At 37.4% G+C, this 17,463-nt stretch overlaps 1 protein-coding gene across 7 annotated transcripts in view; it reads right to left on the bottom strand.

Annotated features, from left to right (window-relative positions):
• Positions 1 to 299: 299 nt before the first annotated feature.
• CMSS1 (cms1 ribosomal small subunit homolog) overlaps positions 300 to 17,463 on the bottom strand; it is a 374,963-nt gene continuing 357,799 nt past the window's right edge. For all 7 annotated transcript variants that reach the window (XM_032406412.1, XM_032406411.1, XM_032406417.1 and 4 more), the window contains 6 exons: positions 15,909 to 15,968; positions 14,658 to 14,760; positions 11,293 to 11,353; positions 10,777 to 10,864; positions 2,256 to 2,344; positions 300 to 827 (listed from right to left, as the gene is read on the bottom strand). In XM_032406412.1, the coding sequence (XP_032262303.1) occupies positions 744 to 827; positions 2,256 to 2,344; positions 10,777 to 10,864; positions 11,293 to 11,353; positions 14,658 to 14,760; positions 15,909 to 15,968 (485 nt within the window). In that variant the 3' untranslated portion in view covers positions 300 to 743. The remainder of the gene's footprint in view (positions 828 to 2,255; positions 2,345 to 10,776; positions 10,865 to 11,292; positions 11,354 to 14,657; positions 14,761 to 15,908; positions 15,969 to 17,463) is intronic.

Raw genomic sequence — 17,463 nt, 5'->3', positions numbered from 1 at the left:
CCCCGGTTGAAGATCCACAGTTCTAGATTGATATGGATATGACAATTTGCTAGCAGTTGTTATATTGTGGTATCATGAGAAATTTCAGAGAGTAATTTTTTAAGCCCTTGCTTTCATTTCTCTCTAATGCTGTGTAGATAGCTTCCCCAGGTATTACCAGACATTTTCTGTAAATCTGAGATTCTTTTAAAATAAAAAGGTACAAAATAATTAAGATAGTTGTAGATATTGTTATCTTTCATATATTTGCAAAGTGCCACGTACACCTGCAACTCTTTCTATCACTACCACTGCACCCTTCACACTGGGACCAGGCTTCAGTTGAGGAGTCTGTTCCACGAGTACCATCACATGGAAGCCTCAACAATCCTAGGAGATATCATTCACATCTTGTGGCTGATGAAACTAAGGCTCAGAGAGGGAAGTGGCCTGGCTAAGGTTGCCCAGATGCTCTTTTCCTTCTGCAAAGTCACATCAGAGACCAGTTGGTGAAAGAAAAATTCAGTCTGCTCAACAAAAATCATATACAAGCTGGTGATACTTTATTATACAAAGAAGTTGGCAAAGGACAGCTTCATTTTTGTCAAAGAATCTCCACCAAAAATTTCTAGTGATTCATCTGGTGATGCAGTTAACATAATAAAACAACAGCTGATATTTACTGAGTCCTTGCAGTATTCCAGAGCCATTAAATGAGATGCAAATCCCACCATAAAAACTGGAATTTTCATTAGGACCCAGACTTAGAAAAGGCCCAGCTTCAAAGATTCAGACTTGCATAGACTGAGGACTCCCATTTCCAGAAGTTCAAAAACTTCCTTTCTTATCTAAATGAGAAAAAAAAAAAAAAAAAAAAGGTTAAGATCAAGAAAAGATGGTCTTGGTGAATAAATTCAACCATCTGGACTTCTTGGTATTTGTGTAGCTGTTATGGCCAGAATCAGGGAGGGCAAAAATCCTAACCTATGTTTTATTCAGAATTGAAATATTTACTTAAGTAAAGGGATAGGTACTAAATAAAACATCCATTTCATTAAAGTGCCCTTTGTAACCATTCCAAATAAAATCTCATAAAAAAATCTTATACAAAGGTGTTTCAAAATACCTAAAGTATGGCTATATTGCACACATATTTCAATATAGGATAGCTGATAATGATGACATCAACATAATACAAATAACTGGGTGACAAGGTTTTTTCTTTGACACAATTTCTCCTTATCATTATAATTAAAAAACTTACAGTGGATTACTCAGATTTCCTACTGTAACTGAAATAAATATGGACTTATGTGCCTAACATCAAATTTGTTGAACTGGTTTTAAAAAACCAGTCAGTTCAGGGCACAGGTGTGTGTGTGTGTGTGTGTGTGTGTGTGTGTAGGAAATTGAAAAAATTGTCTTTTTACCTGTACCGATGTCTGATTTAGCTCACTGATCAATCATAATCAGGTTGGTCATTCTGGGGATATAGTTTTACGTGGTAAATTAATTTATTTAGCATGTTTGGAGGATTAATTCCAAATCTCTTTGATATTTACTGCCATGATTAATTAGGTTGGTGACTGGCAGCCATTTTTATTATTGGACAAAACTTCTCTCCAACAGATACTTCTAAACATCGGGCTAGATTGAAAAATTAGCCCCATGATACACAGTAGGTGGCAAATAAATTTTTCACATTTTGATGATAATGGATTACTTTCATAAATACAGAATGAGCTAATGCTGTGGCCACAAAGGCAATCAATCAGTTTTAATCCACGGAGATATCAAAATAATTTCCCCACAAAAACAAAAACAAAATAGCCCTCTATATTAAGTGAGGTTTTGGGTATGGGAGATGCAGGCCATGAGGCAAGTTTGTGCCCCTACTTCCTCAAACATTTGTAAGGATGAAAGACAAAGATGAATATGTCTCTAAAGCAAGGCACACAAAAATGTGCCAAGTCCTCCAGATCCTCCTGTTTCTCAAAGGTTCAGTATAGATATAGCGGTCCCCAGTGGGGCAGAGGTCATTGGTCATATAAGGAAGAAACAAAGCTGATTACTATAAAACACATGGAAAGGATACAGTTAGGTCTAAGGGAGTGAGATGGACTCTATAATTGCAGTTACTTCAGAGTTAAAAGATAGAAATCATTTCAATGGCCAGAATGTGCTGGCTCCCCACGTCAAAGACTTTATTACTGTATTTGAACTCAAGTTCAAGTTGAAGAAAAAAAGGTTAAAGGCAATTGCTGGTTACATGGTACCTCGGGAATGTCCATCATCCTTCTCAACTTCTGATCTCTCCAGTTCCAGTCAAAAACCAGAAACTTTAAGGGGTTCAAATTAAGGCCACCTGAAAGAAACACAGAGAGAGTTGCTACAGCAGACCTCATGACATAAGCTTACTCAAATGACTTTTTAGTCTCCTCGTTGCTTTTTGCCTCATTTGCTGTCCTCTCCCCCAGCAACTAATCTCTACACACTGAATGCAGCCAGCCCTTGCTTGATGGAAAACAAATGCAGCACTCTGAGATTGCTTTCCTTATAATCTTATCACTGATTCTGAGGGAAGCAGAGAAGCTGCTCAGCTTGTCAACTGCTGGCAAAGAAACAATCCCAAACCTCCATTTCATGAAGCCCCAGAGGGTGAAGTCTCATTCCTGACAGGAATTTGATAAGATGGACCCTGCAGTCTGGGTAGTGGCCCTTCAGAGGACTTGAGTCCAATAGAGTGTGAGTGACTATGAGGAGGTGAATGGACAGAAGGATGAGGCTGGGGTTCGGGGGTTAATTTTAGACAGAAAAGGAAGTAAATATGAATAGGCTCCATTCAAAGTCTGTTATCATTTGAGAAGACTAGTAAACCACTTAAGGATTCCATTTCCACTGTCTTCCTATGTATCTAGACAATTATGGAACGTGGGGCTGGAGGGGACCTCAGGGATTGTCTGTTCCTCAGAGGTCTCAGAGTTGGGCACAGTTCTTCCCACTCCCCATGTTCTTTCCATTGCCCCAAGCTGTTTCACGTTACATGTGGAAACATAACTGAAGCCTTCCTTTACTCTGCAGCACTTCCCCTCATCTTTTCTCTGTGATTATTTCAGTATTTCCCCTTCGGCCCAAAAGACTTTTCATTCTTCTTATAATTATAATGCTTCTTATTTATTTAAGGATTTTATTTATTTCCTTATTTGAGAGAGAGAAAGCGAGCGAGCACCCGAACGCACTTGAGTGATGGGGAGGGGCACAGGCAGAGAGAGAGACTCTCAAGCAGACTCTGCACTGAGTGCGCCCTGACGCAGGGCTCAATCCCACGATGCTGAGGTCATGACCTGAGCCAAAATCAAGAGTCAGACGCTTAACCAACTGAGTCACCCAGGGGCGCCTGTAATGCCTCTTATTTAAAATTCTGTGTAAAAAGCATTTGACAAAATACAGCATCCTTTCCTGATTAAAACTCTTCAGAGTATAGGGATAGAGGGAACATTCCTCAAGTTCATAAAATCCATCTATGAACAGCCCACAGCGAATATCATCCTCAATGGGGAAAAGCTGAGAGCCTTTCCCTTAAGATCAGGACCACGTCAAGGATGCCCATTCTCGCCACTATTGTTCAACATAGTACTAGAAGTCTTAGCAATAGCAATCAGACAACAAAAAGAAATAAAAGGTATTCAAATTGGCAAAGAAGAAGTCAAACTCCTCTCTTTGCAGATGACATGATACTTTATGTGGAAAATCCAAAAGACTCCACCCCGAAATTACTAGAACTCATACAGCAATTCAGTAATGTGGCAGGATACAAAATCAATGCACAGAAATCAGTTGCTTTCTTATACACTAACAATGCAACTGTAGAAAGAGAAATTAGAGAAACGATTCCATTTACAATAGCACCAAAAACCATAAGATACCTCGGAATAAACCTAACCAAAGAGGTAAAGGATCTATACTCTAGGAACTACAGAACACTCATGAAAGAAATTGAAGAAGACACAAAAAGATAGAAAAACATTGGAAGAATAAATATTGGATTGGAAAGAACAAACATCGTTAAAATGTCTATGCTACCCAGAGCAATCTATACCTTCAATGCCATCCCGATCAAAATTCCAATGACATTTTTCAAAGTGCTGGAACAAACAATCCTAAAATTTGTATGGAATCAGAAAAGACCCCGAATGGCCAAGGAAATGTTGAAAAAGAAAAACAAAGCTGGGGACATCACGTCGCCTGATTTCAAGCTATATTACAAAGCAGTGATCACCAAGATAGCATGGTACTGGCACAAAAACAGACATATAGACCAATGGAACAGAATAGAGAGCCCAGATATGGACCCTCAACTCTATGGTCAAATAATCTTCGACAAAGCAGGAAAAAATATGCAATAGAAAAAAGACAGTCTCTTCAATAAATGGTGCTGGTAAAATTGGACAGCTATATACAGAAGAATGAAACTCAACCATTCTCTAACACCATACACAAAGATAAACTCGAAATGGATGAAAGACCTCAATGTGAGACAGGAATCCATCAAAATCCTAGAGGAGAACATAGGCAGTAACCTCTTTGACATTGGCCACAGCAACTTCTTTCAAGATTCATCTCCAAAAGCTAGTGAAACAAAAGCGAAAATGAACTTTTGGGACTTCATCAAGATAAAAAGCTTCTGCACAGCAAAGGAAACAGTCAACAAAACAAAGAGGCAACCCACAGAATGGGAGAAGATATTTGCAAATGACGCTACAGATAAAGGGCTGTTATCCAAGATCTACAAAGAACTTCTCAAACTCAACACCCAAAAAACAAATAATCAAGTCAAAAAATGGGCAGAAGACATGAACAGACACTTCTCCAAAGAAGACATACAAATGGCTAACAGACACATGAAAAAATGTTCATCATCATTAGCCATCAGGGAAATTCAAATCAAAGCCACATTGAGATACCACCTTAGACCAGTTAGAATGGCAACAATTGACAAGGTGAGAAACAACAAATGTTAGAGAGGTTGTGGAAAGGGGAACCCTCTTACACTGTTGGTGGAAATGCAAGTTGGTACAGCCACTTTGGAAAACAGTGTGGAAGTTCCTAAAAAATTAAAAATAGAGCTACCCTATGACCCAGCAATTGCACTACTGGGTATTTACCCCAAAGACACAGATGTAGTGAAAAGAAGGGCCATATGCACCCCAATGTTCATAGCAGCAATGTCCGCAATAGCCTAACTGTGGAAAGAGCCGAGATCCATTCAACAGATGAATGGATAAAGAAGATGTGGTCCATATATACAATGGACTGTTACTCAGCCATCAGAAAGGATGAATACCCAACTTTTACATCAACATGGATGGGACTGGAGGAGATTATGCTAAGTGAAATAAGTCAAGCAGAGAAAGACAATTATCATATGGTTTCACTTATTTGTGGAACATAAGGAATAGCATGGAGGACATTAGGAGAAGGAAGGGAAAAATGAGGGGGGAATCGGAGGGAGAGATGAACCATGAGAGACTGTGGACTCTGAGAAACAAACTGAGGGTGTTAGAGGGGAGGGGGCTGGGGGAATGGGTTAGCCTGGTGATGGGTATTAAGGAGGGCACGTACTGCATGGAGCACTGGGTGTTACACGAAAACAATGAAGCGTGGATCACTACATCAAAAACTAATGATGTATGGTGACTAACATAACATAATAAAATAAAATTAAAAAAATAAAAAAATAAAATTCTCTCTGTGGGGTGCTCAGTGGGGACTGAGTCTGGGATCAAGCCCCGCATAGGGCTCCCTGCTCAGTGGGGAGTCTGCTTCTTCCTTGGCACCTCACTGTACTCTCATGCTCTCTCTCAAATAAATAAATAAAATCTTAAAAAATAAAATTCTCTCAGGGCACCTGGGTGGCTCAGATGGTTGAGCATCTGTCTTTGGCTCCAGTCATGATCTTCAGGTCCTGGGATCGGGCCCCGCATCGGGCTCCCTGTTCAGTGGGGAGTCTGCTTCTCCCTCTTCCTCTGCCTCTCCCCACTGCTCCTGCTCTCTCTCTCTTGCTCTGTATCTCTCTGTCTCAAATGAATAAATAATAAAAAAAAAACTTTAAAAAAAATAAAAAAAAAATAAAAAAATAAAATTCTCTCTGCAAAAGTAAAAACGATAAATTGAGAAGGAAAATGGGTTGGTAGTCTTCCCTTCAAAATAACTTACTATTGGTGGGAGAGCAAACAGGTACAGCCTCACAGGAAGGCACTTGAGCATTATATAATAGGAGCCTTAAAATACCTACTATTTGATAAAATAATTTTCTTTCTATGACAAATCCCAATAAATACATCAGAAACTTAAATATAGTTAATGGGGTGCCAGGCTAGCTCAGTCGGTAGAGTATGTGGCTCTTGATCTTGGGGTTGTAAGATCAAGCCCCACATTAGGTGTAGAGATTACTTAAAAACAAAATCTTAAAAAAAAAGAAAGAAACTTAAATATAGTTACTTGCAAAGATGATCATTGCAGTATTATTTATAATAGCAAAAAATTAGAAATAACCCAGGTATCCTATCATAATTGTATTGCTAAAAATATATATATATAACTTGGGTTAAATATCCAAAATATATAAAAAACTTCTGCAAATCAGTGGCAAAAAACACCAAACAATCTGATTTAAAAATAGAGGAAATGAATAGATACTTTGCCAATGAAGACATCCAAATGGCCAACAGGTACATGAAAAGGTGCTCAGCATCACTAATCATCAGGGAAATGCAATTTAAAACCACAATGAAATATTACCTCACACCTGTTAGAATGGCTATTACCAAAAAACCCCACAAGAAGTAGTAAGTGCTGAAGAGGATGTGGAGAAAAGGGACCTGTTGTGCACTGTTGGTGGGAATGTAAATTGGTGCAGCCACTGTGGAAAACAGTATGGAAGAACTCTCAAGAAATTGAAAATAGAATTACCATATGATCCAGCAATTCCACTTCTGGGTATATGCCCAAAGAAAACAAACTCACTGTCTCAAAAAGATATATGCACCCCTATGTTATTGCAGCATAATTTATAATAGCCAAGACATGGAAACAACCCTCAGTGTCCATCAACAAATGAATGAAGAAAGAAAATGTCACACACACACACACACACACACACACACACACACAGAGGAATATTATTCAGCCGTAAAAGGGAAGGAAATCTTGTCATTTGTGATAATAAGGATGACTCTTGGGGGCATTATGCTAAATGAAATAAGTCAGACAGAGAAGGACAAATACTGTATGATCTCACTTATATGTAGAATCTAAAAAACCTAACTCATAGATACATAGAACATATTGGTGGTTGTCAAAGGTGGGGGGGTTGGGGAAAATGGGGGAAGGTGGTTAAAAGGTAAAAACTTCCAATTGTAAGGTAATTAAGTTCTGGGGATGTAATGTGCAGCACAGTGATTGTAGTTAATACTGTACATTTGAAAGGTGCTAACAGAGTAGATCTTAAGAGTTCTCAACACAAGAAAAAAATTTATAACTATCTGAGGTGATTGATGTTAAATAAACTTATTGTGGTCATCATTTCACTATATATGTATAGAGTCATTATACTGTACACATTGGACTAATACAATGTTATATGTCAATTATGTCTCAATAAAACTATAAAAAACAGTAGAATATTATGTAGAATATTATATAGTCATTAAAAATGAAAAATTAAAACTATTTCATGACAAAGAAAGTCCTCATAAGATATTTTAAGTGGAGGGGTGCCTGGGTGGCTCAGTCAGTTAAGCATCTGCCTTCGGCTCGGGTCATGATCCCAGGGTCCTAGGATCAAGCCCCACGTCAAGCTCCCTGCTCTGCGGGGAGCCTGCTTCTCCCTCTCCTTCTGCCGCTCCCCCTACCTGTGCTCTTGCTCTCCCTGTCAAATAAATAAATAAAATCTTTTAAAAAAAAGATATATTAAATGGAAAAGACAAGTTATAAAATTATGATATACAGTTTGATCTCCACTTACAAAAATAAATATATAAATGCATAGAAAAAAAGACTAAAGAAAATATATTCAATATTAACTAACAAGTGATTATCTCTAAAGTGATTTATTTTCTTTTCTATACTTTTGCACTGTTGAAAGGCTCTCACTGTTAGAAAATCTCCTTCATTATTAAATTAAGATTAAAACAATATAATTCAGTCTATAATTGTTCAGATCCCACTGTCATGGGATATCTTTGTAAGTTTGGAAACTTTCCTTAATATATCATATATATAAACATCTTAAGTCATAAACAGCTACATAAAATGAGTTATGTGCCATTTGTTTTGCTTTGTTAGATTTTCAGTTTCTAGAGTGCTGTAATTGTTCTCCCTTTTTTTAAGATTTTATTTATTTATTTGAGAGAGAGAGAGAGAGAGAGTATGGGGGGGGGGGGGGGGGGGAGTGGCAGAGGGAGAGGGGGAAGCTGACTCCCTGCTGAGCAGGGAGCCTGATGCAGGGCTCAATCCCAGGACCCTGAGCCAAAGGCAGATGCTCAACCAACTAAGCCACCCAGGCACCCCTGGAATTATTCTCTTTAAATGCTTTGTATATTGCTTAACACCTGTGGTTAGTGAACATTAAATCTTTCATCAAATCAGAATCAGAAGTATGTTATTTTCATGTATTATAAAAAATCAACAGCTCCTTAAATGATTTTTCCACTTCTTAAATAAGCTTTCATACTGAGACCTCACAACTCTATGGAAATAAAATTTCAACAATTTGTAGAGCTTTGTTTTCTCTCTTTCCCTTTCTCTCTTTTAAATATGGAGAACTGTGACCCTATTGCATGGGGGGCCTGGTGATACACAAAGAACCATCTGGAATCTAGGGAGGGGTGAGGTGAATCTCTGGCTAAGAGCTGTGGGAGAGGCAGGGTTCACCCCCGGGGCTCTCCTGCTGCCCAGCCAATCTCTCCCAACTCTGTGTCTCACAGATATGCTATGAGCACCTCTCATCTGTTCCTTCACTTCAATGCCCTCCCATGTCCATAAGGCAAAAATCCAAACTCTTCAGCTTAATGTTCAAAATCCTCCCTCCACACTCTTTCTTTCCAACTGAATCACCAGCTACTAAAGCCCATGAAGTTTCCAACCAAGAAAGTTGGTCTCTTTAATAAAAATAAAAACTAGCATTTGATTTCTTAGGGTGTGAAACTCATTGTGCCAAACTCTTTATTGGCATTTTATTATCATACCAATCCTTTGAGGAAGATACTACCACTATCCCTGTCATTTGAATACAGAAACAGATTTAGAGAGGTTAAGTAACTTGCCAAGGTCACAGAGCTGGTCAGTTGCTGGACCTGGGATTTGACTCTAGACTGAATCCATAATAGGGGCTTGTAAACTCAACACTGTATCTCAATCATGTGTATCTGCCTGCCCTCTTCTGATGCAGTGGTCTCCCATTCCTGATTGCTTTTCTCACATCTCCATACTTCAAAGATCCTATTTTAGTCCTTCTCATACTTCAAAGATCAGTTAAAGACCCTTTTCTTTCTAAAGCCTTCCATTCAGATTCAGCCTCCATAACAGTGTATTTCAGCTCCTATAGGACTTGGAAGTGCCCATTCCGCCCTTGGCATTTACTGCCTTATGTTGTCAATCTCCTTCTATGTATATTTATTTCTTCAAGGATTAGGAGCTCTTTGAGGGGGAAAAGCTCTGGAACTAGGAAGGCCTAAACTGAGAGACTGTGGGAGAGCTACTTAACCCTTCAGAGCTTCAGAGTTTTTTCTTATAAGAAATAAAAATGCTAGCCTGCACTGGTGCCATGAATATTTAATGAGATACCTAAGAGTGTTTAGTGTAGACCAGTGCAAGTATGAACTCAAAAAATATGTTTCCTTTCCTCATCCGGGGCTGCTAAGTTTGTTACTTCTTTGTAATTGCACAGCCTTTTGTATACAGTGGGTTCATTTAACCCTGGATGGCTTTCATCTGGAAAGAAACATTAGTATTTTAAGCTTTTGTTTGCTTCTTGGCAAATGCCCATCTCTATACTGAGTCATTACATTAATGAACCCATTTCTTTTAGATATATAAAAAAATCCAGGAATAGCTCCAGTTATAAAACAAAGTTCTATAAGTATATTAAATAAGTAATTTGGAAATGAGTATTGAAAAGAAATCTTTAATCCATCTGGCAGGTAAAACAGGTAACAATATCATCAGCAGATTAATAGGTTTTAGGCTACTGACTTTGAGAGAGCCAACAAATTATAAAAACCCACTGTTGGACGCTGTCTGGAATACTTTCTGGGTAAAGTACTAAAAGAGAAATGCATTTGGGAGAAATACTCTAGAATACCATATGAAATACCATTTCATCCATAGAAACTGCATTTTTGTTTCAACATGTTTTATACAAAAGTCCTCAACTGAAATGGCAGTCTTGGGGAACCAAGATCCAATTAATTAAGAGGGAAATACTCAACTCATCCAGCTATACAAATTCTAGAGGTTGCAGATTGGTGAAATGAATTGTGGATCCACTAACCTGCTTAAAGAAACTGGAATTTGAATGTGTTTAGGCAGGCACATGTACCACAGTCTGCCACAATCCTTACTATTCCCTATTGCACTATACCTGCTGGCTAGCTTTATTGACAAAAGACTGTTTCCAACTCCCGGATTAACACAGAAATCTGGTTTCACGACATCACAAATGTGGTTTCCTAAACTCACTTGGGGGTAAGGGAAAGTCCCAGTTCTGAGTAGGCATATCAGTGCCTCTCTTCATACCTTGTTTAATGAGTTCTTTAATTCTCCCTGGTGTTCCTACACCCAGGTGCACAACACGCTTCTCCAGCAACTTTACCTGCTCCTGGACCTATTTATTCCAAGATGGAAGAGATGAAAGAAAAGAAGAGTCATGAGAAAGTGCAATCATAGTCACTTTATCTAAAAGTTAAAAAGTAAAAAGCAAATACGGCTATGTTTAGGCTCAGCTTCCAGTGCAAAGAAGGTTAATTAACATCAAGATAGAAAAGCATCATTCTGTAAAATTGGTAAATCTTCAAAGAAACGAGGGACCAAACCTCAGCTTCTGTGCAGGAATCTTGGAGCACAGAGGAGTAGCAACTGTTGTTGGGGCAGGTCATGCAAAGGCAGGGAATGTAAAGAACACTAGAACAGTTGTTAAATATGTTATATAAGGAGGCACCAAAGAAAACACCTGCTAAGGAGATAAGAAAAAGCTAGGAGTGGCCCTTAAGGATAACTTACAACATCCATCAGCAACCACAGGCCCTTGCTTACCTTTATGTGTTTTGCAAATAATTTCATAACTTTGCTGTCTCCTCTGAATGCTGTCATTGACCTAATGAAAAAAAAAAGATTAATAAAAAAAAGATGAATGGTTAAGAAAACTTATTCATTGCAGGCCACATTGACAACTTAAGTATGTCTTGCTTTAAAGAGAATATATGTGTTTATATGTGTAACTATGAGCATATGCATGTGTATATATACACAGATACAAAAAACTGAGATTTTCAGGTCAGCCCATCTCTGGAAGGAAAGTGAGGAAGCCTTTTATTCAGGCAGGTATCTGGATTGGCTTCTACTTTTCATACACAAGGTTAACTTTACTTAGGTTTCCTTGATAACTGAAACATAATGGATCTGCCCTTCATTTGTAATACAGAATTTCTGTATTACAGGTCCCTGGCAGAGAATTCATCTTTAAACTCTGCAGTATAGTTCTCATACAAAATTTGGTTGTAAGAAATACCTTGGAGCAGTGATGTCAGCCTGTGCTCTGTGGAGCCCAAAGGCATCTACAAAAGTTTGTATGTTACTGCCATGGTGGGTTGCTGGGAATGAGCTGACAGGGAGGAGAAGAAAGGCTTATGTCCTTCAATCAGAGCAATGCCCCACTTTTATCTACTTTGCAGAGTGAGCTTTTCTGCAAAATTTTATATGTGGAAATGTTCCTGGTATCAATAGATATAAAAGAACAATCAATCCTTTAATTGATGTTTGGAAATAGAACATGGGAATATGCTTGGAAATATTATTGCCAGTAGGAATATATGAATTTGCAAGATCGTAAATTATACTATCTAAGTTCTGTTGTATTTGACTTTTACTCATACATAAGCTTTCTCCATGGCAAGGTTAACTAGGAAGACAGTTTAGGGGACATATTTAACATTAATTCATGGTCCTCAAAAGAACAGGTATTCTTATAAAAATTAGAATTATTCACTATTAGTCTTTATGAATAGGGCTTGTTGTGCTAGCTCAGAAATCCCTTTTTGCAAATCACCTAACCTTGAAGTGGATCATAATACCAAAGACACAGAAGAACACGGAATTGGTAAATGAAGTGTGACAACACAGTGCTTTTATGCCCTTCAGAAAGGTATTTATGTGCAGTAAAAGCTCAAATCAATGTGACAGCTTGTTTTTAAGAGGCCATCTCCAGGCCAACCTCTTTGCCATTAATGTTTGGATCCGAAATGAGTTCTGTGGTGGTAGTTTCTAAAACACTGAAAAGTCAATGTGAACTACTATGATTTCAGAACCAGCAAGTACAGCTGCCCAGAAACAGTTGGAGTCTTGAAGATCAATTGTGTTCGGAGCAGAAATAGTTGCAAGAAACACTTTTGTTTTACTGAGAGCTGGTGTGATATAATATTATGTGTGTGCCTTGGCGGGGAAAGGAGAGTTTGAAGAACTTAAAAACTACTTTTCTAAATTTGTAATCAGATTAGTTCATTTAGAAAAATAGATGCTAAATAATTACTGAGAGTCTACATGTGCACCTTAATTTATTTTCTCCAGGACTTGGATTTTCCTTTGTTTTGTCTCTTGTCAAACCCTGGTGCAGAGCCTGGCCCTGGAAGAGGGCTAGTTCCAGTAAATCCCAATTTACTCTGACGGCTCTTCTCTGAAAGCTCAATGTTACCACTGATCCAGTGGAAGACTTTTTGTTTTTTCTACTATACTACAGTAAATGAAAAGGTATGTGAAAGCACTTAGTAAAGCACTGACAAATTATCTTTAAAACATAATTTTTATATTTAAATTTTCAGCCCATTTGGAATTTACCTTGGTATGAGAAGTGAGATAGGGCTCCAACTTACTTTTCCAGATGGTTACCCAGTTGTTCCAACACCATTTATTAAATAATCCATCTTTCCCTACTGCTTTGTTACCTTTGCCATATGCTACGTTTTCATATGCATATGGGCCTATTTCTGAACTTCCAATTCTGTTCCACTGGTCTGATCTGTCATGCATATGCCAGTTCCATCCTGTTTTAATTAGTGAGACTTGGTAACATATATCTATTGGTAATCTGATAGATACTATAGGCATAGTATCCTCTCACTAATATTCTTTTTCAGAATTTCCCCAGGTATTTTTTTCTTCTGTATTTTCTCTTATGAACTTAGAACTATGGCTTATCTTTAAACTTTGAACTTTAGCTTAACGAGATAGAAAACCAATTCTATTGGAGTTTTATTGGGAATCTGTGAAATTTATGTTATTCTAGGTAAAACAGACATCTTTACAACACTGACTTTTTTTTTTGAAGATTTTATTTCTTATTTCACACACAGAGAGAACGAGCAAGTATAAGCAGGGGCAGCGGCAGAGGGAGAGAGAGAAGCAGAAGCTGAGCAGGCAGCCCAATGCAGGACTCCATCCCAGGACCCTGGAATCATGACCTGAGCCAAAGGCAGATACTTAACTGACTGAGCCGCCCAGGGATCCCTACATTGATTCTTCCTATTCAGCAATATTGTATGCCCTTTTGTTCAAGATCTTCTGAGTTGTGGGGCACCTGGGCGGCTCAGTGGGTTAAGTGTCCAACTCTTGATTTCAGCTCAGGTCATGATCTCAGGGTTGTGAGATGGAGCCCCACATCAGGCTCTGTGCTGGGCATGGAGTCTGCTTAAGATACTCTCTCTCCTCTCCCTCTGCCCCTCCCTGCCCCCGTTCCCTCTTAAAAAAAAAGATCTGAGCTGCTTATGTAATATTTTCTTTATACAGATTTGGTAGGTTTATTACTTGGTCTTCTATTTTTTTCTTGTTATTATTTTAAATTAGATCTTTTCTTTTATTATTTTTTCCAACTGGTTATTGCTTATTATTTCCTTGCGTTTACTCTTGCCCTGTATAACGTGTGTTCTCTGCACAGAAGCCAAGGTGATCCTTTAGAAAGATTATTCAGATCATGTGACTCCTCTGCTCAAAATCTTCCAATAGCATTGCATCTCAGGGTCTTTTATGCTTATTGTTCACTCTGTCTGGAATAATGCTCTTCTTCTAGATATCTGCTTGACATTCTCCTTCACTTTATTCATGTCTCTGCTCAAATGTCATTCTCCTTAGAAAAACTTACTGTGACAATCCTTTTAAAAGTAGCCCCCCAACCCTCTCTATCACTTTGCCATGCTTTATTTCTTCTTATATAATTTAACACTACCTGACATTATAATATATATTTATTTGTTCATTGTCTGTCTCCCTCACTAGAAAGTAAGTCCCATGACAAAAGGGATTCTGTCTGTTTTGGTCACTGTTACATCTCCAGCATACACAGCCTATCAACTTGACACATATCAGTCACTCAGAAAACATCTGTGAAACAAATAAGTGAAGTGTCCAACCTAATGAGCTCCAAGGCCCGGACAGCAGAGCTACAGATGATCAGCATCAGGATCGATTTCTTCTCATTATGGTTCTTCCGAAGTTTTACCCACTTAGGGCAGACTGAAAAAATACCGTAAGAAAAATATTACTCTAAATATAGCAAAATAGGGCTCCTATTTATTTTAGGTCCCTAAAGTTGAGTATTCTCCAATTACTCTTTGTTAGTTTAATTAAAGTAAAATATAATGGGTATTGTCCAGATTCTATTCTCTGGTTATATAAGATATTAGATTAAAATGAAGTATCATTAACTTGTAACATAAAACACATAATATGCCAAGTAGCTAAATGTGACTAGTTTTAGGACCAAGTAAAAAAAGTGTTCAGAATAATACATTTTTGATAATTTACGTTTGATGCTTGTTGGCAAAGACTAAATAGGAAAAGAACTCTGATTCAATAATGTTAAATTTTAAAGAAACACTCAACATAAGATAAAAAATGGAAATGACATTAAAATAATAGCAAGCATTTATTAAACACAGACACTGTTTAGTTCTCATAATCCAGTGAGGTTGATTCTACTATAACCTACATTTATACTTGCTGAATTTGAGGTGGAGAAAGGTTTATGAACTCAAGTTGAATGCCATCAGAACTGATTTGAGTTTGAAAAAAGAATGCTAAATCTCTGTATCTAAACTATTTCATTGTCAGCCACAAATAGATGACTATCTAATATGAATAATCTGGCTTTTGGCTACACACAATAAATATTGAAAAGATGAAATTAGATTGTGAAATAGCCATGGTCTGAGTTCTGAGCATATGAACAGAATTTCAGAATTTTACAGCTAGAATAAAGATCACATGTCCAACTCCCTTATCTGTCAGATAACAAAATCAAGTCCCAGAAGAGTACTCAGTGACTTGTCCCAGGTCAAACAGCAAATTAGTGACAGACCTGGAACTAGAACACTAATTATTCTCCGGATTCCTACACCAATACTTCTAGTGTATTATAAACCAAAAAATGAGACCAAAACTCAAATTCTCAAAGCCAGAGCAAAACGAATAAACTTAAATAAACAGAAATTAATATCAAGATGGACCTTAAGAAAAACCTCCACTTCAAATCCATTTGAGGTGGAAAGTTTTGCTTTTAAATGTAGTTTTAAAAGTTTTAATTTTAACGAGATGGATCTTATGTTTTAATGGAGTAATAACAACTTGGTGAATAACTTAAAAGAAAATCATAGTTTACTTACTTTCTTTTAGGTATGATGAAAGACTATGAGTCAAATCATTGGCCTTGAGGAAACAGGAGTCTAGAATATGACAAACATGCTTTGTAAGAGGATTTTGCAAACACACACATGATCAAAATAGATTCATTGTGAATGGTGTCTTCTTGAATAAGGTTGTAAAACATTAGTGAATGGGGGCTCATTATATATTTTGAAGTGTTGTCCAGTATTTAAAACAACAGCAGCAATAAGAACAAGTAAACTTTTAACTGTCCATAATTTCTTAGAGTAGTGAAATAGAAGCTTGTTGTATCATTCAATGAACTAATGAAGCATGTTTATTTTTCAAATTCATGGAATAGGCAATATTACAAAGGTAAAGGGGATATAGCTAACAAATCTGTGTAGAGAGGTTCAAACTCACTAGTCATCATAGAATTGTATATTACAATGATGAGGTAATACTTCACACACACATCAGAATGACAGTTGTTAAAAAGATGTATAATACCAAGTATTGTCAAGAATGTAGGGTGATAAGCCTCTTGTGAAATGTAGGTGGAGGTGTAAACTGGTAATAGCTATTCTGGAAAGTAGTAAAATTAGGTTGTATACACTCTATGACCCTATGATTACATTCCTGAGTAAATAATGGAAAGAAATTCTTACGTGTTCTATAAAGAGATATACACAAGTATATTCATCTATCATTATTTGTTATAGCAGGGAGCAGGAAGCAACCTAGGTGTCCATATCTGAGAAAATGGATGACCAATACGTGGTAGATGAAATCATTGGCATACTATATAGCATTTAGAAGCAATGAACTTGATGTGCATACAGCCATACAGGCATATCTCAAAAAAGTGCTCAGTGGAGAAAGAGACAGAATGAGAAGTTCAGCACATCATTTAGATAAATTGTAAAACGTACACACATACCAACAACATGACATTTTACGAGTATATATACATATTTAAAAGCATGTATTAACACATTAGAGTGAATGCTATGGGGAAAGTAAAGAGGTGTGTGGACTGAGGAAGAGTGGGAATAATGCATCAAAACACAACACAACACAACACAACACCAGAGTAAAAGTCAATATAACAGTAAAATAAAATATAGGGGCCTTGCTCAACCAAGGACTATCACGGTCTGGCAATTATGTAGCATTATTAACTCTGTACCTGAGATGTGAAAAAAAGCAACATCATGTTTATTATTCTAATTCTTTCTATAAGAAAAAGGTTTTCTATAAACACAGAAGAGTGCTAGGGAGTAAACTATTACTAAATTAAATGACATTAATATTGTGACCCAGCATATATAATTCATATTATGTAAGTTAACTTCAAAGATGTTGCTTCCTATACAGCTGTAGAGACTTCGATGGTCTTTAAAACTGTAATTTCCCGAGCTGAATATGATCAGACTCACCTGGAGAACTTTACAAAAGATACAGATTCCTAGGACGGACTCCTTTTGTTAGTAAGTCAGAATTCCTTGGTGGGGGGTGGGCCTGGGAATTTGCTTTTTAAGTTCTTGGGTGATTCAGTTGCTGCTAGCCTACAGG

The sequence above is a fragment of the Phoca vitulina genome, unplaced genomic scaffold, assembly GCF_004348235.1.
Source record: "Phoca vitulina isolate PV1807 unplaced genomic scaffold, GSC_HSeal_1.0 scaffold8, whole genome shotgun sequence".
In the NCBI taxonomy this organism is placed as follows: Eukaryota; Metazoa; Chordata; class Mammalia; order Carnivora; family Phocidae; genus Phoca; species Phoca vitulina.
This window is presented reverse-complemented; position numbering and strand designations above follow the sequence as displayed.